The sequence below is a fragment of the Polyodon spathula genome, unplaced genomic scaffold (genome assembly GCF_017654505.1).
Source record: "Polyodon spathula isolate WHYD16114869_AA unplaced genomic scaffold, ASM1765450v1 scaffolds_1438, whole genome shotgun sequence".
In the NCBI taxonomy this organism is placed as follows: Eukaryota; Metazoa; Chordata; class Actinopteri; order Acipenseriformes; family Polyodontidae; genus Polyodon; species Polyodon spathula.
This window is the reverse complement of record NW_024472918.1, coordinates 158082-180555: the sequence shown is the minus strand read 5'-3', so window position 1 is coordinate 180555 and position 22474 is coordinate 158082. Positions and strand designations below refer to the sequence as shown.

Here is a 22474-nt window from a genome sequence, read left to right as displayed (position 1 = left end):
CAGAGGAACACGTGATTGTGGTTGCCACGCTGCTTGGCATCTCGGCTTCAGAAACTTATTTATTTTCTGCTAAAGTTTGCGTCACATGACTAGAGTGCGCTGAATGGAAGGTCACGTGTAGGGGGGAGAAGATGGCGGCTGCGGAGATGTGTGTCAGGTACCAGAAAGAAAATGAAGTGTTGTATTATTATGTAGTAAGAGTATCCAATATTGTAAATGCCTAGAGTTTGGGGATACAGCGGACTAAAGCCGAAGGGAGTTCAAGTTGTCTGGGAGTGTTGAGGGTTTTGTTTATCCGGAGTGATTGTTTTTTTCTTTGTATAATAATATACAGGCTCGGTGGGTGACACAGAAGTGTGGAGGGAAGCATCACGTTGTCAAAATGTCCCTTAAGCAACTTGGAAAAAAGTAGATTTTTGTTCCATTGGAAACTTTAAAAGAGCGCCAGAGTTTAAAAAAAATAAAAATAAAAATAAAAAAGCAGTCAAATAAGATTAAAAAATACTTTGCCAGACACTGTTGACAATTCTAGACACCTTGTGTCAGCACGTCAATGAACGAATCACATCGATGCGTACCCCTGTACATCACATTTACAATACAAGTTAGACATTTATACTGAAAATGCAACAAAACGCCGGCCAGTTGTATCATACGGGTTAGTTAACTTTTTGTGGTGTTGATACCCGTGTATTTAAAAGAAAACAATAGAACATTGTAGTTCTTCAATGTAGTTATCATCACCCGTACAGTTATTGGGTATTATAATATAACTGCTACTGTAATCCTGTTTTACATTTCAATGTAATTTTTGTGTGTAGTGTTATTATTGTTAATTTTTTTTTCTTTTTTCCCCCCGTTATTTTTTGTTTAGGAGTAGCAGAGAGTTATGGACCATCTTGATTGGGAGATCAGCACTGAGAGACCCGGTATGTTCCACCATTCCCTCAAACAGATTTAATCTTAAAACGTACAGCAACACGCAGCAGAAATGGGGTGTGTGTTTTCAGTTTCATAATCTGGAATCAAGAAGAAGCGGCAGCGGCAAAGAAAAATTACTACTATTAGTTGACTTGAATGCAGTCAAAAATGTTTCTGTGTGTAATGTCCCGCGATCCTGTTAACTTTTTAAATACATGCTGTCTGTTTATCAAATTAACTCCTCGAACGGCCTTCAGTATTTTTGAAGAAAACAGTCCGCGTAGATTTTGCAGCAGAAGGAGGTAGGCTAACCTAATCGACACTATCGCGGTTCTGATAGTGCTGCAGCAGTAGGACGTTATGAATGACAACTTCAATCCCAGGAAAAAATAGACCATGAAAAGGGTTTGTAATAATATATCTTTTGTATGTAAAACTGCACCGAGTGCAACTGCTTTTATTATGGCATGATAAGTTGATCGTTTATCAGAATATCAAACGATTCTGATGGCAGGCAGTAAGAGTTTTGACATGAATCTCCTTTTTTGGTTTGTTCTATAGCTCCATTCAGTGTGCCTTTCTTTCTGATTTAGACCCAGATTGAAGCAGAGCTGGATAGAAACTGGGAGCGGTTGCTGTCGGGGCTGTCTTATTATAAACCCCCTAGGTATGTTCATGATCTACAGAAAGTCCTCTCAGTGGTGTGGATTCTGCTGCAGTAAGAAGCAAGGGAAGGTGAAGGCCATGAAGGGTTATTAAGGGAGGTGATGCATTTGATATGTGTTTCAACACTGTAGGGGACTTCAAATGCTTAGGCAAGTCTTAAACGTTAAGAATTTAACACATAGTTCTGAATTAGACATTGGTAGATCCTTTGTCAAAAATATGCAGTTGATGTCAGTGTAGTCAGTGTACAGTGCTTATCTTTCCACATGCTGCGTTACAGGTTTCTGATTGGTTTGGGATTTTAATTGTATTAGTATTGATGATAACAATAATATATTTTTTCTTTTACAGTTCAGCTTCAGCTGAGAAAGTTAAGACGGATAAGGATTTGGCTCCACCAATGAAGGACTTTGGGTTTAGAATTAGTAAATTCCTGGTAAGTAATGCTAGAGTAGGTACAAAGAACACTTGCTAGCTGGGATGGTATATTAATTCACATAGAGAATAATGGCAATCCGGATGGCCCCGAGGCTCAATGCTTTCAATCTCCTCATATAACAGGGCCTGGATGAACAGCAGAGTGTGCAGATATTACAGTGTTATCTGCAGGAGGACTACAGAGGTACCAGAGATGCGCTAAAGGTATTAAGAGTTTATATTGCCTTAATAGAATTGTAATGAGAAATAAAATGAAAAAATATTTCAGAATTATAAATGCACCTGCATGATCTTGATTTGCAGTACCTCAAAACTCAATGCGATTTCAAGCACTTGCAACCTTTGTTTATCTTCCTTTGTACATTTCGTAATGTTTTTGTTGTCTCCAGTCTGTTTTGCAGGATGAAAGACAGAGCCAAGCGCTGCTGTTAAAGGTGTGTTTTAAAACCAGTATTCTTCAAATCATGGGAGTAGTTTATGGGAATAGTTGTTGATTCCTGTATCTTGATGTTTATTGTTGTTCATTTACTAATACTTAACCTCTATACAGCAGGTACCTTTGGCACAGACAGAGATAATGTATCCTGTTTTTTTTTCCTTCAGATTTTTGATTACTACTATGAAGAGAGGATGTGCATGCTGCGCTGTGTCCTGTTACTTCTCACATACTTCCAGGACGAAAGACACCCATACAGGGTAAGATGCCAGCTTCATATTTTTACTATTACCCATCTTTCACTTTGAATCGTTCAGATGACTGAAATATTGTGGTTACATAACTGTATTCCGATAATAAAGTCAACTAGTTTCTATGATTCTTTCAGCCCTTTTTCAGTACTGGTGTAGTTCAGTAAAAGCAAATCGTTTCCTTGCCGCATTGTTTAACCAATGGTCATATCAATGATACATACATTTTGAACATATGTTTTCTATTGGAGATGCCATTCCCCATACATGATGTTCCTGGGGAACATATCTGTTTCATATTGCAGTGAAATAAACATGTAAATATGATGATTCTTTAACATTTCTGTAGGCAGAGTATTCAAAATGTGTTGATAAGCTGGAGAAAGAGCTGGTGCTGAAGTACCGACACCACTTTGAACAGCTGTTTAGAGCAGAAGCTCCATCGTGGGAAACACATGGCAATCTCATGGTAAGTTTAACTAGCAGTAGGATATTTTAAATAACCAATGTAAATGTAAGTTTTTTCAAGTCTTTTCCATAGTCTTTGCCTCTATTAAGTTACTACCATGACTTGCACTACAGTATGTATTTTTTCTGTAGACTTGAATGCTTCTAACTACGCCAAGGACTGTGCAGCTCATCCCATGACGGTGTTGCACTTTCTTTATTTTTTTAGACTGAGAGGCAGGTGTCTCGATGGTTTTTACAGTGTCTCCGGGAGCAGGCACTGCTGCTGGAGATTATATTCCTGTACTACGCCTACTTCGAGATGGCACCAAATGACCTCCTAGCTTTCACGAAAATATTTAAAGATCAGGGTTTTGGAAGCAGACAGACAAACAGACACCTGGTGGACAAGAGCATGGATGCACTGATTGATCGAATTGGGTAAGAATTAGATTTGTCTGCTTGCACAATTACTGGATATTCCTGCATTCAGACCCCATATCGCAAATACCTTTGTGAGGTTATTAAATGGGTGTTGATGATGATGCATGGGCCAGTAGATTGAGATCTCTGTATTATTTGCAGGTACTTCAGTTCTCTCATCCTGGTGGAAGGGATGGACATTGATTTCCTGCATAAGTGTGCCCTTGAGGATAGGACAGAAGAGCACCAGTTTGCTAACACTCCCGCAGTCTGCAAAGTAAGAATCATTGCATGTCCTCTCAGATCTAGAATCGAACTAAGAGAGAAATTGGGGCCTCGCTTGATTTTATTTTTAATTCTTGTTCCTAGGAAATGGACCAGCTGTTACAAACGTTTGGAGACATTCCCCATCATGCACCTGTGCTGCTAGCGTGGGTATTGCTGCGCCACACACTGAGCCCAGACGAATCCAGTCCTGTGATCAGAAGGATAGGCAATACTTCCCTGCAGCTCGGTGTCTTTCAGTACCTGACAAGCATGCTGAAAGCTCTGGGTGGCAGTGGAAACAATGTAAGTGTCCCTGATTTTTCCAAGTCCAGCTTGTGCTTGCGAGGATGTAGCTGTAAACAGCCCCCATAGTAGTACAGTTCTCTGTGAAAATCTGGTTTCATCTCCCCCCCCCCGTTTATGTTGTTGTTTTGTGTTACAGTGCACAGCCAGTACAGCACGGATGTGCGTCTATGGCCTTATTTCCTTTGTTATTACATCTTTTGAGGAAGATGCTCTCGGAAGCCAGCAGGTAGGAGGATATTCAGAAAACTGCATGCTATTTCAACTTTGCTGCAAAGATAGCGCTGTGATTTAATTCTTTGCAATGGTTTAAAATATGTTCTGTTTTTCTTTATCTAGAGTCCCTTCACCATTCTAAAATAATCCCCTTTTTTGTATTATTATTTCTTACAGCACCTAATAGATGCAGCTTGTGAAGTGCTAGCTGCCCCCAGCCTTGCAGAACTTTTCTGGGAAACAGTAAGTGGAAATCACTGCATTGTAATAGAAGTGTGTGTGTGTGTACTTTGTGACAGACCACTCAAAGGGAGCCAGTCAGCCAGATTAAGAGCTTCTGCTTTTCAAGGTGTGGTATAAAGAAAACTGTATGTAATATCAGTGACATTTTAAATGTACATTTTTATAAAAGACTGAAGTGGAAATCATCGCCATTTCTGGGCTGACAAATCGTGGATGGAATGTATTATAATGAATGTATTATTATGCCCCCCCCCCCCCCCCCCCCCCCCCCCCGCCATACAGATGAAATATGAGCACATTTGTTTCGACAGAAGCCGACTCTGGGTCTGGGGATGATCTTGGACAGTGCAATGGGGATGTTCCCACAGAAGATAGGCCCCCTCCTTCAGCTTCTCACAGCTCTGCTTTCAGACAAATCCACTGCTAAAAGGGTAAGGGAGGTCCCTGGATAGAGTTTCCATTGTAAATTGTGATGCTATAATAATATTACAGGCTTGAGTAGGTGTTTTTTCTAATAATATCAACTCAAAACCCATGCATGCATAAAAAAAGAATGAAATGTATTTAGGGTCTTGGGTTATTGAAAATGATATTGTCCTCGCTGTGTATTAAACAGGTGTACAGCTTCCTGGATAAGATGTCGTATTACACAGAAGTGTACAAACGCAAACCGAACGACATCCTGTCACATGAGGATGAGACCATTTGGAGGAGACAGACACCCAAACTCATTTATCCCCTTGGTAAGACTTTCTGTTCAGAGGGGTTTGAATTTATGCACCGGTATAATAGTTCTAAGACTTTTTGGGGTAAAAATCAGATCATTATTATTTTGGGATTATGGATTGATTTTTTATTATTTTTTTAAGGTTTGGGGCAGACAAACCTGCGTATGCCGCTAGGTACTTTAGGCCAGGTGGTGCTAGGAGAGCAGGGGTACATGGTGCGCTGGGACTATTCCTACAGCTGCTGGACCCTCTTCACCTGTGAAATGGAGATGCTGCTACACGTTGTATCAACTGCAGGTGATCAAGGCTTTCTGTTGTTGCATGTCCCTGCCTCGCCTTGGGGCTGACCGGGGTTCTGGTTCTTATTTGTACAATTCCAGAGGTTGCGAATGCTGTCTTATGTGCACAGGAAAGCAACGCAGATTTTAACTGGGAAAGACCACATCTCCTACATTTAGCCATTTTCTCTAGGGAAGTCGTGATACTGTTCACGTACATCTTTATAGCTTTGTAAAACAAATGAATGGCAAAAGATGTACAAATCCAACCCCTTTTTTTTTTTTTTTTTTTTTTTTTTTTTTTTTTTTTTTTTTTGTTTTTTTTTTTTTTTTTTTTTTTTTTTTTTTTTTTTTTTTTTTTTTTTTTTTTTTTTTTTTTTTTTTTTTTTTTTTTTTTTTTTTTTTTTTTTTTGTTTTTTTTTTTTTTTTTTTTTTTTTTTTTTTTTTTTTTTTTTTTTTTTTTACTTTTACCCTCAGATGTCATCCAGCACTGCCAGAGAGTCAAACCAATCCTTGATCTAGTCCATAAAGTAATCAGCACTGATTGGTCAATTTCTGACTGTCTTCTACCAATAACATCGCGTATTTACATGCTACTGCAGAGGTAAGTTTTAGAATACAGGTCAGAAAGCCTGGTTAATTTCAGCAGATGGTTTAGGGCAGTAGTACTCAACTCTTCCCTTCTAGATCCATTCCAGTCCTGCTTTTTATTCCAAGCAGGTGCTAAATTAGTTAATTGCCTGTTAACAGCTTCAATTAACGACACTGGAACATGCTTGGAGTAAAAACCAGGATTGGACTGAATCTCTAGGGGCAGAGTTGAGTGCCACTGGTTTAGGGGATTCATTTAACTATGTTTATTATGTGTTTTGCAGACTGACCTGCGTTATAAACCCACCCATTGATGTGATTGCTTCCTGTGTGAATTGTTTAACAGTATTAGCTGCGAGAATGCCAGCAAAGGTAGGATTCTTGTAAAAAAGTGAACATTTTAAATAAGTGTTCTGTAATGGTGGAAATTAAATACCTTTAAAGCTTGGGAAAAGACCACTGCCAGATCATCAGTAATGCACATATACAGACTACAGTACTGCTTTGTATCCTTTGTATATACTTTTGTGAACCGTTTATGAATTTAGGGAATATCTAAGTTTTTGGCTAACAAGTTGTGCATCTTGGAGATATTTATTGAAGAACTACAGCCTGGAGAATAGACTTGGTTTCTTTGATCTTTGATAATCCTGTGTTGTGTTTCCACCAGGTTTGGGCAGACCTTCATCACACAGGATTTCTGCCATTTGCTTCATCTCCTGTGACCAGCATTGCACAGTCTATTAGGTAAGGTTAATTAAACAGATCGCATGCTGCACATGTGGGATAGGTAAAGAAGAATTTGTAGCAAATCTGTAACAAATAACAAGCAATGCTTTTGCATAAATATAGAACGACTTAAACCACTAAATAATATTATTTATTATTTTCTTTCCCTAGTGCTGAAGGTATGAAGGCTGGCAACTACGGCAATCTGCTCATTCTAATTGAGCAACCGCAGGGGGAATATGCTGTGACGATCGCGTTCCTACGCTTGATCACCTCCCTTGTGAAGGTAATGCTATCTCTACACGAAAAACGAATATTGATTGAATGATTGATTTGTTTTTTTTTTTTGTTTTGTTTAATGGAGTTATTCTTTACAGGGCCAGTTAGGTAGCACACAGAACAAAGGTCTTATTCCCTGTGTGCTGTTAGTTCTAAAGGAGATGCTGCCAACCTATCACAAGTGGCGCTACAATGCCTACGGGGTGCGAGAGAGAATAGGTAAGGGTATTTCTTTAGCAATAAATATAAATGCACTGAATTTGAAAAGCATGATTTCCATATATACTGCAGAGCTAATTCTTGGAAGGTTGATGCTTGTTATGCAAAACACATTTTTTTGTCTGATTTTGTTAATTTGGCTTAATTCAGTTTGTCTTGTTTTTAATGAATCTGTTGTTGAGGCAATACCTAAACAAGAAGAAAAAAAAACAGTACTTGATTCCGGCTTTACAAGTTGGCCTGAAGTCATTGTTCTCAGAATGAATCTCATTATAACTTGTATCAATTATCATTGCAGGCTGCCTGATTCTAGAGCTGATACACGCAATTCTAAATCTAAACCCTGAAGGAGAAGGAAGGTATGGCAAAAAAAAAAAAGTTTTCCCTAAATAAAGGAGGGTGTATTATTAGCAGTCAGAGATTTACTACTAAAAAGTAGTTTAATATGACCTACATCCATTGTATGTACATTTTTCAAATGCAGCGTAAATGTTAAGTGTGACAAACTGTATCCCATCCCTGCTTCCCCAGCGGAGGGTAATTAATCAATGGTAACCATGCTTTTCTCACATTATTTCTCCTTCTGCTCTTGTGTTTTGTTTTTAGTGCCCCCAGTTTGCAGTCCCTGTGTATCTACAGCCTGGCTAACACCGAGGCTGGGCAAGCTGTCGTTAATATCATGGGCGTCGGAGTGGATACCATTGATGTAGTCATGGCTGCTCAGCCAAGCAGGTTGGTTTGAATAGGAGTACCACGTGGCTTTTGTACCAGATTCTCTCTCTCATAAAAGCATTCTTGTCAAAAGTATCATGTTCGAAACCTGCTTCTAAAATCTGTAGCAAAAAACAAACATCTTTGTGTATTTTTACTAATTGCTTTCTTCTTTCCATTGCAGTGGTGGTTCAGAAGGACCTGGACAGATGCTGATTCAGACTGTAAAGCTAGCTTTTTCGGTGACTAACAATGTCATCAGATTGAAGCCTCCCTCTGATAACGTGTCCCCCCTGGAGCAGGCTCTCACGCAGCACGGTATGCTTATATTCTATAGTAGTGAAATAAATGAATTCATTTATAATCTGATGTGTTAGGAATGCTGTGCTTCCTCGGTATTGATCCCATATGTTACTACAGCATTACTACCATTACTACTGCATAACTGGTTTTCTAAAATTAACAAGTTTCGTCAGCATGTCTGAAGAGAATTTTAAGGCTGAAAAGAAGTCCTGACGTTTGCTTCATTTTGATTTCAGGTGGCCATGGAAATAACCTGATTGCTATTTTAGCGAAGTACATCTACCACAAACATGACCCAGCGCTGCCACGCCTTGCTATCCAGTTGCTGAAACGCTTGGCAACGGTATACAGCTCTGAGCTATGTGTTGCATGTAAAACTATTTAAAAAAAGCACATTTCTAAAGGTAGGATTGCTTCTCATTCTTTAAAATAACTTGCAGGTGGCTCCCATGTCGGTGTACGCCTGCCTGGGCAGCGATGCAGCTGCGATACGGGATGCTTTTCTTACACGTCTGCAAAGCAAGACCGAGGACATGAGGATCAAAGTGATGATCCTGGAGTTCCTGACAATCGCAGTGGAGACGCAACCAGGTCTCATAGAGCTGTTTCTCAACCTGGAACTGAAAAACAGAGCAGAAGGATCAAAGGTAATACCTGTTCACACAGGCAGTTAAATATATACAAATATAGTCTTTTGTTTTGTTTTGTTTTTTTATAGATACGTTGACACTTCTAGGCACTGTGTTTGCTTGCAGGAGTTTCTGCTTGGGGAATGGAGCTGTCTGCAGGTTGTTCTTGAGCTGATTGACTCCAGACAACAGGGGAAGTATTGGTGCCCTCCTCTGCTACACCGAGCAGCCCTCTCCTTTCTCCACGCACTCTGGCAGGACCGGAGAGACAGTGCCATATCTGTACTGCACACCAAGTGGGTAACGTCCTGCCAGCCTCTGTGGTTTGGGGGGGGTTTAGGAAACTTGCTTGAGTTATTCATAGCTGTTTATTCTAATACATTTTCATATTTATTGAAGGAGGAAAGAAAAACCAATTTAGCAGTAGGTAGGACTTTTTTATGACCACATGACCTCAACATGTACTCTTCTAAAAATTCAATAGACAATATATTATACTGTGTCAGATTGTGAGACGTGAATGAATGAGCCGATAATGTCAGAGGTCTGTTTCTTTAGGGAGAAATTCTGGGAAAATTTGGCAACTCCACTTTTTGGGACCCTCCCCCCTCCCTCCGAGACAACAGAGGTAAGGGTGTCAGAACCAGCGTATGCACTTAACGTGGAACGGGGAAGGCCAATATACCTCCTTTATACCTTTTTACAAGATTATTTGTTGCAAAAACTTTCACAGACTATAGGGCACAGTTCCCTGCTTTTAAAAGTACGGTAAACTGAGGGGCTGAGCTATTGAAGAACACTTCTAATTTGACAAAACTCTGCATTTATAAGGTACTGTTTTTAAAATCGTATTTTGTTTTTGTATTTTCAGCCTTGTATACTTGAAACGTGTGCCTTGGTCATGAAAATAATTTGCCTAGAAATCTACTACGTTGCCAGGTAATTGTGATTCAGTCTGCATGTTATGTCAGCCAGAAGACCATTTGCCTACATGATTTGGTCTGTCTATGTATTTTAGTTTCTGTTCTGATTTTTTTTATTTATTTATTTATTTGTTTTTATTTTAATCGTCATAATGTAGCTATTTTATCTGCTATATATGTTGCATAATTTCCATATAAAATAAATACAGATTAAAATAAGTGTATAATGACTTATAAAAACTAAACTGTATATGGATCCAAATATCAAGTCAAGCCATCTCATGAGGCAGAATAAAAACCGGTACAAGATATTGTGTGGTAAAAGGCGATAGGCTTTTAACTAGACCGTGGACAAGCACATTACAGGCACAGTTCAGTTACACAGTGTCTAGAGTGGATATTCTTTTTTAATTTGTTAGTTTAAAAAGTTTTTTTTTGATTGCAGCGGATCCCTGGAGAAGTCTTTGAAAGACACGCTGGTGAAATTCTCGAGCAGCAAGCGCTATGAATACTGGTCCAAGTATGTGATGTCGCTGGTGTGCCACATGGCTGAAACGGAAGGGGATGGGATCCGCTCAGTTACAGAGTGCCAGATGCTAGTCTCTGCTTGGAGAATGCTACTAATCCTCTCCACTAGTCATGTGAGACCCTTTCCTTTTTCTTGTAGATTCAGACCCTTATCTTTGTAGTCTTTAATACATTTCTTGCATGGAGTACACATGGCTTTTAATAAGTAGTTTAAGAACAATCGCCTGCTTGTTGGTGTGCTGTTTACTAACTAACTTTGCAAAAGGACAACCCGACTGTACTGCAACTAATTTAGTGGTTAGAGTTATTGTTTCCGAAGCATGTCACTTGAACTCGCCTCTCTTATTTCTGCAGTCCGACGTGATGCAGCTCACTGATGGTCGTGTTCGGCAGCAGCTCTTCCTGGATGTTTTAGGCGGGACCAAAGCTGCGGTAAGGCTGTTATTAAAACTTTTTGTCCTGTTTTAGCAGTAGCCTGCTTTTAGGATAATCCAGGTATGACAGGTATGTGTGTTTGCAGTCTTAAGTTATTTATTACTAATAAAATATATATTTTTTGCTATCTGTATTTTAAACCCTTCTTTTTCTGCAGTTATTGGTGCCAATGTCTATCCCTTGCCTGCGATTTGGGTCAATGCTGGCCACCCTGCTGTTGACTCTGCTCAAGCAGTGGAAGAGGTGAGTGTGTTTTGTTGCATCCTATGACTTGGTGAGTTTCCCATGTCAGGGGCCAGCACAGCTAAAACAGTTGTCTTCCTCTTCAGTGTTCTTGTTTCAGCTGCTGACATCCTGGACCCCCTGGCTCAGATCTTGGAGAGCATCTTGCAAGCGGACCAACATCTGATAGAAAGGACCAAAGCAAAAGTTTTTTCTGCACTTCTTTCAGTTCTGCAGAGCCTACAGCAAAAAGGTGAGAGCAGCAAAAAAGGCTTCAAAAATAAAATAATAAATGCATACTACAAAAAGAATAATACTGTGACTAAATACTTTCTGTCACTTAATACTCTAAGCTTGCATTTTCAGTACTGGAACAAAAAAAAAAAAAACACAGGGATCACAGTCTGTTGACAGCCTGAATCGCATGTTTAATTAACTGCAGTGGATTTATAAATGTAAGAGTTTAGTTAACTGATTGGGTTGTGGTTGATTTGTGTCCTTTGGGGTATTGTCTCTTTATTATCTGATTTTATAGTTTTCTGTAAATATATCTGTGTATCTGTTTATTTCTAATACGCTGTTACCTAAATCTGTTTCTTTCAGAGGAAGAGGCCCCCCACATTCCCCAGCTCCCCCAGCTTCTGCTTAGTGTTTGCGAGACGGCACATGAAGAGGCATTAGCCCTGCTGGACAGCACGCGACACGCAGCCGTGTTCGGGGAGAGAGTCTCTGAGGACAAGGACAGTATGGAGACAGACACAGCACCAAGGGCATTGCATAAGGACCAGAGGGATGGGGTAGGCAAGATGTATCTTGCTAAGTTACAGTTGCGCAATCAGAAATGTTAGCTGTTTACATTTGCATAAGCCGTCTTCTGAAGTGATACATTTTTAAATTGATTTGTTAAGCTGTACTCTAGGTTCATTCAGAATGAGTACCCTATTTGTATTCATTTAATGTATTAACCTCAAAATGCCTTCATTTAGTTTGTATTGCTGTGTTGAGTGTGTTCCACCGTTTAATGATTATTTAATGATGTGATATACACTTTTTTTGTAAACCAGTAATGTTGTGCATGTCGTTGATTTGTCAGGCGCTAAATCCTTGTGGAACGTCCACTCTTTGAATAGTATCTTTTGTTTAGAGATTAATAACGGTTTTGCAATCTGATAGAGACTTGTAAGTTGTGGGGTCAAATTGTGATTTAAGGTTATGATTAGGTTTGTGTAAATGCTCCTGGAAGCGTGGATGTTTTAATGCGTTTTAATGTGACTGAGCTCTTGTGTCTCGTCTCGTCTCCCCAGGTGTGTGTGCTGGCCCTGCACCTTGCTAAGGAGTTGTGCAAGATGGATGTCGAAGGGGACCATTGGCTGCAGGTGATGCGCAAACTCCCTGTGATCCCCTCAGTCCTCGGCACCCTCGAGCTGAGCCTGCGGCTGAAACAGAATTTGCATTTCACTGAAGCTGCCCTGCACTTGCTCCTCACGTTGTCCCATACCCAGCAGGTAGACACAATAAATAGCATGCAGGCACTGGTGCAATTCTTGTGGAATATATATATATCTATGTAAAGTGTAGCTGATTGGAAGATACTCCTTGTTGTTTCGTTTTATTCCTAGGGTGCAGCAGCAGTGGCTGGCGCTGGAGTCATTCAGAGTATCTGTTTGCCCCTTCTCAGTGTTCACGAGATCAGCACTAATGGAGCCTCCCAGGTGAGCAGCTAATGGGAATTACTGTATATTTTAATGAATCTGCATGTCTTTGTAGTTCTTCACATACAGATGCTCCATGCTGTTTTTTAGCCTGTAGAACACACAGTATCTCATTCAGCCCGTGTCTTGAGATTTAAAGCCATTTTAAAAGCCAGTGTTTTCTATGATTTTCAGAGCTCTGGTTTTTCACGCAAGTCCCAGGACGCCCCCTCTTGGCCTGGTGTGTATCGCCTCTCAATGTCCCTGATGGAGAGCCTGCTGAAGACGCTGCGCTATAATTTCCTGAATGATGCCCTGGATTTTGTGGGGGTCCATCAGGAGAGAATACTCCAGGTAGTCATTGCATTTGTTTTGTCATAGGAGTTTATTTTTAGTATTTCTAAACAATCAAAAAGAACATGGAAAGCAACTGTGTCATCGAGTCAGCAATGTATAGAGCAGCCTGTTTCACTGGCTGTGCTTCTTGTCCAGTGTTTGAATGCAGTGAGGACGGTGCAGAGTTTAGCCTGCCTGGATGAAGCGGATCACACCGTGGGTTTCTTGCTGCAGCTCTCCCACTTCTGCAAGGAGTGGCAGTTCCACCTGCCACAGCTACTGAGGGATGTGCAGGTGAGACCCCTTGCCTTTTTACCTTCATATACTTTAACTTCTCAGCTGCAAAATGTTGAATATGTGATGCTCAAGAAATCTTACAAAAAATAACCATTATTTTTGGATATTTTTTTTTTTGCAGGTGAACCTATGTTATCTTTGTCAGACGTGTACCTACCTTCTGCACAGCAAGAAAATGCTCCATCACTATCTACAGGTAAAAAACATTTATCTTCTTACTTGCGTACTTGCTAGTATAATAAAGGCTATTTTATTTTATTTATGTATTTATTTATTGCATAACATACTTGTTAACTTGGGTAATAATTGAAAGGGTCAGTAAAAAGGTAAAAATAACCAGTATGTTTTATAACCCTTGTAGGCAGTGTAAACAGTGCCCTGATTTCTAACATGGTTTGACAGTTATTGACATTGTTCTTTGACGCACGGCACGCTTCACAACAAGGCTTATCATAATACTGTACTCTTTCAAGGACAATCTGTTGACTTGGAGCTAACTGTTTTTTTATGAACATTCAGACTATTGATTTATGAAGCTAATGTTGCAGCAGGTTTATTTTAAAGTCTGTGTGTGTGTCTCTAACTAAGACAGTTTTTTTTAATGCTCTGCAGACTAAGAATGGAGACGGTATCCCTGCCGGCCCCCTCCCCCGGTCTCAGAGAGCCCCGCACACCCCCTCCAAGCAGCCGAGTTCAGAGGAGGAGCAGGCGGAGCACAGAGCCCTACAGACAGTGCAGAGCAGCCTCCTGAAGATCCTCAGCAAGACCCTCGCTGCTCTCCGCCACTTCACCCCGGACTTCTGCCAGATTCTACTCGACCAAGTAATGGGCCAAAGCACCATGCTTTCCATGCACAGTTTGTGGCAGGCATTAAAATAAGATGCCCTTGCATTTTTGTCTGCGTCTATATGGAATCGGTTTATAGTTAGTTAACACCGTGATGGATACACCTTTTATAATAAATAGTGTGGTATTGCTTTTTAAACTAAGTAACTGTTCTAAGGGTGGCTCTATGAAGCAAGCGGAAGTGTAACCCACGTGAAGTTTCTTCTAACTCATTCTGAATGTTTGTTAAACGCAGTCTCTGGACCTGGCACAGTACAACATTCTGTTTGTTCTGAGCTTCACCACACCTGCGTTCGAATCGGACGTGGCTCCCTCCTTCGGAACGTTGCTGGCCACTGTGAACGTGTCCCTGAGCATGCTGGGAGAGGTAAGGAGGCCACTTGTTTCCAAAAAGCTCAAACTGACTTCTCAGAAAATACACTGCTGCACAACTTTTGATATTTTATCTCTTCCATTAAAACAGGTTGAAAAGAAGAAAGAACCAGCACCCTCGAATGTGGGCTCTTTGGCATCTTTTGAGGAAACCAAGCCACTCAAGTAAGTGGGAACAGGAGGTGTGAATTTGTAGGGCCCTGATGCTGTGTAAAACCGCAGTCAGGGGTGTGTATAAACCCTGTTTTATATATGTATATTTTTTTAGGTCTCTTCTGATGTTTTCAATGGAGAACTGTTTCTACGTATTGATCTCGCAAGCAGTGCGCTACCTTAAAGATCCCAGCGTTCACCTTCGAGATAAACAAAGAATGAAACAGGAGCTGAGCTCTGAGCTGGTAGGTGTACTGCCCCACCTTTCTGTACTCACTGGGTTTTGAAATTGACGGGGACAGATAGGATATTCATACACCTGAAGAAATTAAAAACCAACATGTGTGCAGCATACAGTTCGGTCAAGATTTGACTTGTTATCCTGTGATATCTAATCTCCGAGCTGGGATTGAAGGCAGACCTCTAGCTACCCTGTTTGGCCACCAGATGGCGTTAAAAAACAGAATAATAATGGCATAATATTTTTTGCACGTCGCTTATGTGCGTTTTTATACTTCTGTATATACACATAAGCTACCAATAAATAAATACATGTATCTGTAGTTAAATTTTAAACAAATCTGCAGTTTTTCTGGATGTCTGATACTGTGGTCAATTCAATTCTCCTTTGTTCTGATCTTTCCTTCACCACAGAGCACCCTCCTTTCCAGCCTTAACCGTTACTTCCGCCGGGGTTCCCCCTCCTCCCCAGCTGGGGGGCTGCTCCCCTCCCCTCAGGGCAAGCCCTCGGCCTCTGGGTCCAAATCGGGGCTGGATGGCCAGGATCTGATCCAGCTGGTGCAGGCCTTTGTCAAGCACGTCCAGAGATAGACCCAGCCCAGCATTGCCTTGGAACGACTTATTTAAACTGTTCAAGCAACCAAATAGAAAAAAGAACTAAAAGATATATTGCACCGATATATTTTTTAAAAAACATTTTTTTTTTTTTTTTTTTTTATATCCATCAGCAACAAAAAAGAAACTTAACTGTAGTTGAATTTAGTCGGTAGTGTTTTGCTTCAGTAATGACAGAAGGTTGTGGGGTGGTGGCAGTATTTAGTGGGAGGTTAGTTGACGCCTGTTGTCAGATTCCTATTTCTGCAGAAGTATTTTAGAATAGTTCTTTTAAAAACACTTGTGCTCTGGTTAACCATATAAGACTATGCAGTTTTATAGTAGGTTTTGTATTTCCCTTTGCCCGAGTGACCTGCTGTAAAATTAATCTAATCTGATACTCAGATGTGTCAAGGGTTTGTTTTATTTGGTCTTCATGACACCCAAGAAGAAACCCAACAGTTATGCTTATGTTTTGGTGTATAACGCACACCTGTCTGCAAAACCCTTCATTTGTCATGGGATGCATAATGGATTTTGTGTAATTCCTGAAATAAATTAGTTGTATTAAATGCATTGAACAACACAGCTGGGTATAACTTCCAATGGAAAATGTATTAATAAAAACTATATAAAAAGGTGTGTGGTATAGATCAAAAAGAAGTACAGTAATTCAGTCAACTTGTATTATGGTTTAAACTGTTACATAAATGGCCCTGAGCGGACTTTATTTTATGGTACAACATCACTTATAAAATAATCAATACGCAGGCTTTTCCAGCTGTTGATGGCTGTTAATACACAGAGTCTGTTTCCGTATGTAGTTCTCGGATTGTGACGATAACTGCTCTGTATCTTGTTCTGGTTGAAAACTGAAGCTGATTTTTAAGGCATGTCTCGGAGTTTAAAATCTAAACCAAACTGAAGGAGGTTGTTTTTCATGCCTTTTTGTTTTGTGTAAAGTTGAACAACTTCTCTGATCGTTTAGTATTTGTAAAAATGCAATGTTGTTGAGCTTCTGTGCATTTGAATGACTTGTATGCTTGTTATTTCATATCCAGTGTTTGTTTTTATTGTGTGTGTGCGCGTGCGAGCGAGTACCATGTGTGAGCGAGAAAAAAGTACTGCAGACATCGGATGTGTCTCAAAAAAACTGCAAAACTGTGTACCTTTACAAAAAAAAGATGGAATTCATTTTTTCTTATAGTTTCAGATTTATACAACTATTAAAAGACTTGTAGAAGACATATGGATACTGGTGTTTTTTTCTGTGTATAGTTCTTACTAGCTGTACCTGGATTTGTTTGAAGTTAGAGAATATGAAAATGAATGCATTTACCAGAACAGCAGCTATTCAAAACTTCTGTCTCACATGTCCTTAAGATGTTGTCCTTTTGTAAGCACCTCTAAAATCCATGCTTCTTGAATCTATTTCATGTAAGATTTTAGGACGTGCAATGTCCTTTTAAAGGGAACATTTGAGCTGAACTTCAGTTCATGATTCTTAAACTGTAAGAAGTTTGGTTGACTTGCTTTTCCTATCTTGCCAGTATTCTTTAATTAGTGTAAATGTTTCTCATTTACACACACAAAGCAGCTCAGGCCTATTAAATGTACATAATAAAACTCAGACAAATGCATTATTGTAAAGATTAGAGTTTAAAATAGCTATGTTTGCTAATAGGAAAACCAGATAACATAATATGTATAAGTGGTTTGCCCTCCGGTAAAGGTTTTGCAGCAAGTGCTGTTAAATGCCTTCCATTTCTAAGTGTGCATGTGACGTAGTAATTATACAGATAGAGTAGCTCTAATTTTGTATTTACAGTGAGCAGGGAATGCAAGTTAGTGACAGCTGTTTTACCTCTAAAGCATCAGCTATATTAAGCAGACATACACATGAGCTTTTACAATACTTGCCAGTGCATTCAGGGTTAAGATGTTGATCATGTTGATCAGCAAATCTATTCTTTTTGATGTTATTACAGCTTTAACTGGTGAATTACCATGAAAAACAACTGGAGCAAGTAAACCTAAAAGTGTCAAGTACCTGCAATATAACATTAAAGTAAAGATTTTTTTATTGCATTATGGTAACCTAATTCCCATTTAAAATGTATTTTAATTGTTCTCTCCATCCTGATGAAATGAAAATATCTTAGATGCGAGCTAATGGGACTGTTCAATAAGCAAATGCTCCAGCTTACATCATCAGCTGTTTACAGGCAGTGGATGTGGTTTTATACACAGGCAGTGGAGGATGTGCACAACTGTGGTCTGCTGTTAGACATCACCGATATATTTAGAAGTAGGAGTGTTGGTAAGGTGCTGAATAATAGCGAATGAGTAAACATTGTGGCTGCCAGTGTGATGTCGAAACAACATTTTTAATAAAGAATTCAGTCAAGTAGAAACCTCACATGGGTTCGATTGTCATTTTAATTTGCAGTCTGCTGCATGCACTGTAAACCAGATACTGTAGTTAGACTTGATTTTAATCTTTTTAATACAAAAGTTACATACACATGTGCATGATGGTGTCACAATGATAACAGTATTTCTATAATACAATGTAACAGGTCAGAAAGGAGGAAGGGGGGGGGGGGCTGGAAGAGTAATACCGGCAAGCAATCATTATAGTCTTAGCATTAAATATTTAAGAAAAGCCCCCCTACCCCCCACAACAAATTGTGTGAAAATGCAGGTGAGCACGCACCGGGAGAAATGCAGATTTACTGACAAAATAAAACAAGATGTACGGGGAGCTCTTATCTGGAACGCACTACTACAACGTACAATATATTAATAAATAAGAATTGTACAAGTACTCCTGATTAAAGAAAAAGAACAGGCAGGAGCTTATCTGGGATCTAGAACACCGGTCCATTTATCTACAGCCACATGTACTGCAACGCAAAACAGGTTTGAATTACTGCAGGTTTTAAAACCCAATAAACGAATACAAACTCTTCCTGGTAGTATTTCACTGGAAGGGTTAAATTAAAGCTTTTTAAAGCGTACAAGCCAGTGCTACAGATTTAAAATACTTAAAAAAAAAAAAAAAAAAAAAAATGCTATTTGCAATCTGTGCACAATCAAGGTCAAGTCTGGGCTAAGGTTAACATCACGTTATTCCAGTACACGCATCTCATACCTACAGAAAGACATTTTAGGTGGTTCATATTGTAAAATGTCATTGCAAATCAACTGTTCAAAAATGGTAAGAAATGTACAGTTCCTTATGGAAGCAATGCAGGCAATCAAGCTCTGTTTAGACTGGTTTAGCACAGCGCTCAAATAAGATACAAATAAATAAAAGGACACTTGATCTTTATAACCATTGATAATTACATATCCCAGAACAGTCGCTGATGTAACTTGAGGTCTATTAAGAAATACTAGTCTGAGAAATCATCTTCATAAAAAGTGGGTTTTGTGCAGCTATTTATTCTTTATCATTTTAATAAATCCCTATTTCTGATTCTTAACGTGATCCATTATCGATGCTACTGTGTCAGTCACACCAATTAATTGTTTTACCTTAAATTAGGATGAGAAATGATTGTTAAAAAAAAAAAAAAAAAAAAAAAAAATGAAGAATTGTTGTGTCTCTCCCATTGTATTCCAGTTTCAAGGCTAGATAAAATGTGAACATTTAAACCTTAAAAATCAAATAAAAATAAAATTCATGGCATATGAAAAACAGCACAACATCCACAATATGATCCCCCCCAACCCTCTCTATACCAGCCTGGCAACAATAATTCATCTTTTCACACCTGTCTCTTATTATATACAATATTTTCCCATTTTTTTTTTTTTTTAGGAGTTCTTTCATGCACAAAAAAGTTAAATAAAAACAAAAATGAATACCTTGGAATGATCTATATACTAGTATTTACAGTCACTCGCCTACACTACAGTACAGAGTAATACACGGATCAGTGTGCAATCACTAGTACCATACACTACTGAACATCCCTTACAAACATCGACCTTACCAATACGCAGTGCACAGCTGGTGTGGAATTTGCAATCGAGACAAAAAAAAAAGTCTATTACAGTATTTATAAATGACACATTTATGAGAAGCTGTATTATTAATAGACACCCACAGCATTTACACAGACATCAGCTTTATTCACTCAACGACACATAAGTTAATATGCAAAGTGCATTTTTAAACGTTTCTCCTCGAGATCTGAAATTAGCTTGACGGTAATCTGTCTCAATGGTTTCAGTTAGCTGGACAGCTGCCTGTTCTGCATCTTGCTGAATTGGTAATAATATCCGGATGCCTTACAGTAGTTCCTAGTCCCCAGCAATATTGTGCCTGTCTATGCAAAACTAGCCCTGAACTCAGCTACCCAAACCCACTAGAAGAAATTGGGTTTATTTAGCGAGCCAAATCTAGGCTAGCATACAGTATTCCACACCCACCCCTGGACGTAATTCTTAACATTTCCGTATGAAAGTAGCAAATCAGAATAGACTGCAGCTGGGTTGATTGCTGTTAGACCTCCATTTCCACGTGTAATGTAACATTAAGGTGCTCAAAGCAAGGACGATCATTAGACACCCAAATCCTGATAGGTAAGCATAGACCATGCAGATTTAATCCCAGGACCTTCTTTGTTAGGATCCCTGTCTTTCCCCACCACAGTTCAGCTGTGCACTGAGCATTGGACCAACAGAGAATCTTATTAGTGTAACCAGATTCTAGAAGACAAGAACAGCACTGTGCTATTACCCCTCTAGCAGAGAACCTCCTGTTCACTGAACCCCCCCTGGTTGACAGTGCCATTCCCAGGCCAAAAAAATCTGCTTTGAATCAGATTCCCATTAAAACCCCATCTGCATCAGCTTCTGAAAAGCTTGAGTTTCACATGCTCGGAGATGCGTGTTCTTCCCCTTTAGAAAACCCCCCCCCCATAAAAACCAAAAATAGTCTGTGGAATCCTCAAGTCTGCCCCCGCAGTTCATTCTTGGGTGCAGAAATTTCCTCTTTTTTAAAAAGAAGCACCAGTTCTTCTGAACACACTACTCTCGGAGACGATCCTCCAAGTCTCTTAACCAGCTCAGCTGACGCACTGGCAGGTTGGTTTATGTTTTGTATATGGGTTGTAGCTATGGCACTTTAAAAGAGACGTATGCCTCTATTTTGGAAAAAAAATATATTATTCTAATGTCACGGAGAGGACAATCGCGTCTTTTTGACATGAAATGGCGCACAGTGAAATGTATAAGGCGGGAAATGCAAGAACGAAAAACGGGGAAGAGCCCAGTTTGTAGCCTCCAGCTGTCTCTCCGCTCTGCAGGTAAATCACAAAGAGGTCACCACCTCCTTGCTAACCCCCAGCTGTGATTCCTGGCATTTGGAAATGAAAAGGTTGAGTAAACTGCAACATAGAAAAATATTTCTCGTCCTTTAGCTGCCGTCACAGTTTGAGATTCGTAGTTTTCAGGCCGCAGCGCTACGCAGCTCCTAGGTCTTCTCCTCCCGCTCTGTTTTGCGTCGCGTGATATTCCGCGGCTTGATTTTTAAGGACAGTTCCCAGAGCGCCTCCTCTGCTAGGTGATCGCTAAAGTCATTGAAGAAGGAGACAATGTCATCGTTGCGTTTCAGCTCGTAATGCCTGGAACAAAAAACAGACGCTTAGTTAAAAGGAGCATGCAAACAAAGCCGCTTTAATCCAATGTTTTCACCAATTTCTAATAGAAAATTCAATTATTTTAAAGACACTCACACTTGCTGAAAGCGCCTCATGCTGTCCAGGATGTTAAACTGCTGCCAGCGCTTGGAGAAGTTCACCTTCCCATCGATTAAGTCAGGGTTCCCCAAGTGGACGAACGTCAGGTCCTGCAGGATGAGCCCCCTGGAAGGAAGGGCAGACATGGCATCAGCACCACTTCAAACAGCGTTACACTGCCACCTTGTTATTCACTATCGGCTAGGCCATGCCCACAGTAAACTGAACACGTACTAAACATTTACTATACATGTTCATTCAAGCCAGATAACAAAAACAGCAAAGGTCTGTTCAACCGGGAAATGTTTTTCTGAGACATTTCTGGAAATAAAAAAAAGGTCTTAAAATGACCTAGAGACAGATAATCTGGCACAACTAAAAAGTATCTTAAAGCACTAACACACATGTATTAACAGTCCACTCAGATGAACAGTAGTGATTTAAGTACCTATTGAACTCTACAGACTATTCTCTTATGCTCATGGTAGCGTTATGTTTGCAGGTGAACAGGTGCGTACTCACAGGTAAGGTATACAGGGGGGCTCCACCTCTGCCAGCGCTGCCCGATATGCCCGAAACGAGGATGAGCTGTCAATCAAGGTGCAATACTCCTCCAGACCCTGGCAAGAGGGATCCAATTCATATTTTAAATCACTGCTTGCACATAGTGATTTATTATTTGGCTGACAGTATTTCAAGTTTAATGTGCCATATGATGTCATATATATATATATATGGCTCTAACAAGCTTACTGGGTGCAAGACTTTCATTAAGCTAACAGTCTCAGTGATAAAAACACCTGCACAAACCTCGGAGGTCTGTTTCTGCCACTCAAGTCTCCGTATCGGTGCAGAGTCCAGAGCTGATAATATTGCCAAGTAGGAGTTAAAATTATTCAGCTTTCTTAAGTGCTGGAACAAAAAAAGAGAAGGAAAGCAGAGACATATGAAATGAGATCCACAAAATAATAACTGTCTGTTTCTAGAATGATCAACTGTGTGTAATCCA

At 39.8% G+C, this 22474-nt stretch overlaps 2 protein-coding genes across 18 annotated transcripts in view; one reads left to right on the top strand and one right to left on the bottom strand.

Annotated features, from left to right (window-relative positions):
• Positions 1–90: 90 nt before the first annotated feature.
• Positions 91–16978, top strand: nup188 (nucleoporin 188). The gene is made up of 44 exons (XM_041242892.1): positions 91–157; positions 875–929; positions 1515–1588; positions 1939–2023; positions 2149–2229; positions 2415–2459; positions 2629–2721; positions 3062–3181; positions 3389–3600; positions 3745–3859; positions 3952–4152; positions 4292–4381; positions 4546–4611; positions 4923–5042; positions 5228–5354; positions 5481–5636; positions 6095–6221; positions 6493–6580; positions 6879–6955; positions 7109–7223; positions 7315–7435; positions 7734–7794; positions 8042–8167; positions 8331–8464; positions 8686–8792; positions 8890–9096; positions 9205–9374; positions 9637–9706; positions 9950–10017; positions 10447–10642; positions 10884–10961; positions 11122–11207; positions 11294–11439; positions 11790–11983; positions 12491–12691; positions 12806–12898; positions 13073–13231; positions 13370–13507; positions 13632–13706; positions 14123–14332; positions 14592–14723; positions 14820–14893; positions 14997–15126; positions 15536–16978. Exons 1-44 carry the CDS (start codon positions 132–134, stop codon positions 15710–15712), a joined length of 5226 nt encoding a protein of 1741 aa, XP_041098826.1. The 5' UTR covers positions 91–131; the 3' UTR covers positions 15713–16978.
• A 1243-nt stretch (positions 16979–18221) lies between these two features.
• rapgef1a (Rap guanine nucleotide exchange factor (GEF) 1a) overlaps positions 18222–22474 on the bottom strand; it is a 63681-nt gene continuing 59428 nt past the window's right edge. For all 17 annotated transcript variants that reach the window (XM_041242897.1, XM_041242894.1, XM_041242893.1 and 14 more), the window contains 4 exons: positions 22276–22377; positions 21988–22085; positions 21463–21591; positions 18222–21351 (listed from right to left, as the gene is read on the bottom strand). In XM_041242897.1, coding sequence (XP_041098831.1) covers positions 21201–21351; positions 21463–21591; positions 21988–22085; positions 22276–22377 — 480 coding nt within the window. In that variant the 3' untranslated portion in view covers positions 18222–21200. The remainder of the gene's footprint in view (positions 21352–21462; positions 21592–21987; positions 22086–22275; positions 22378–22474) is intronic.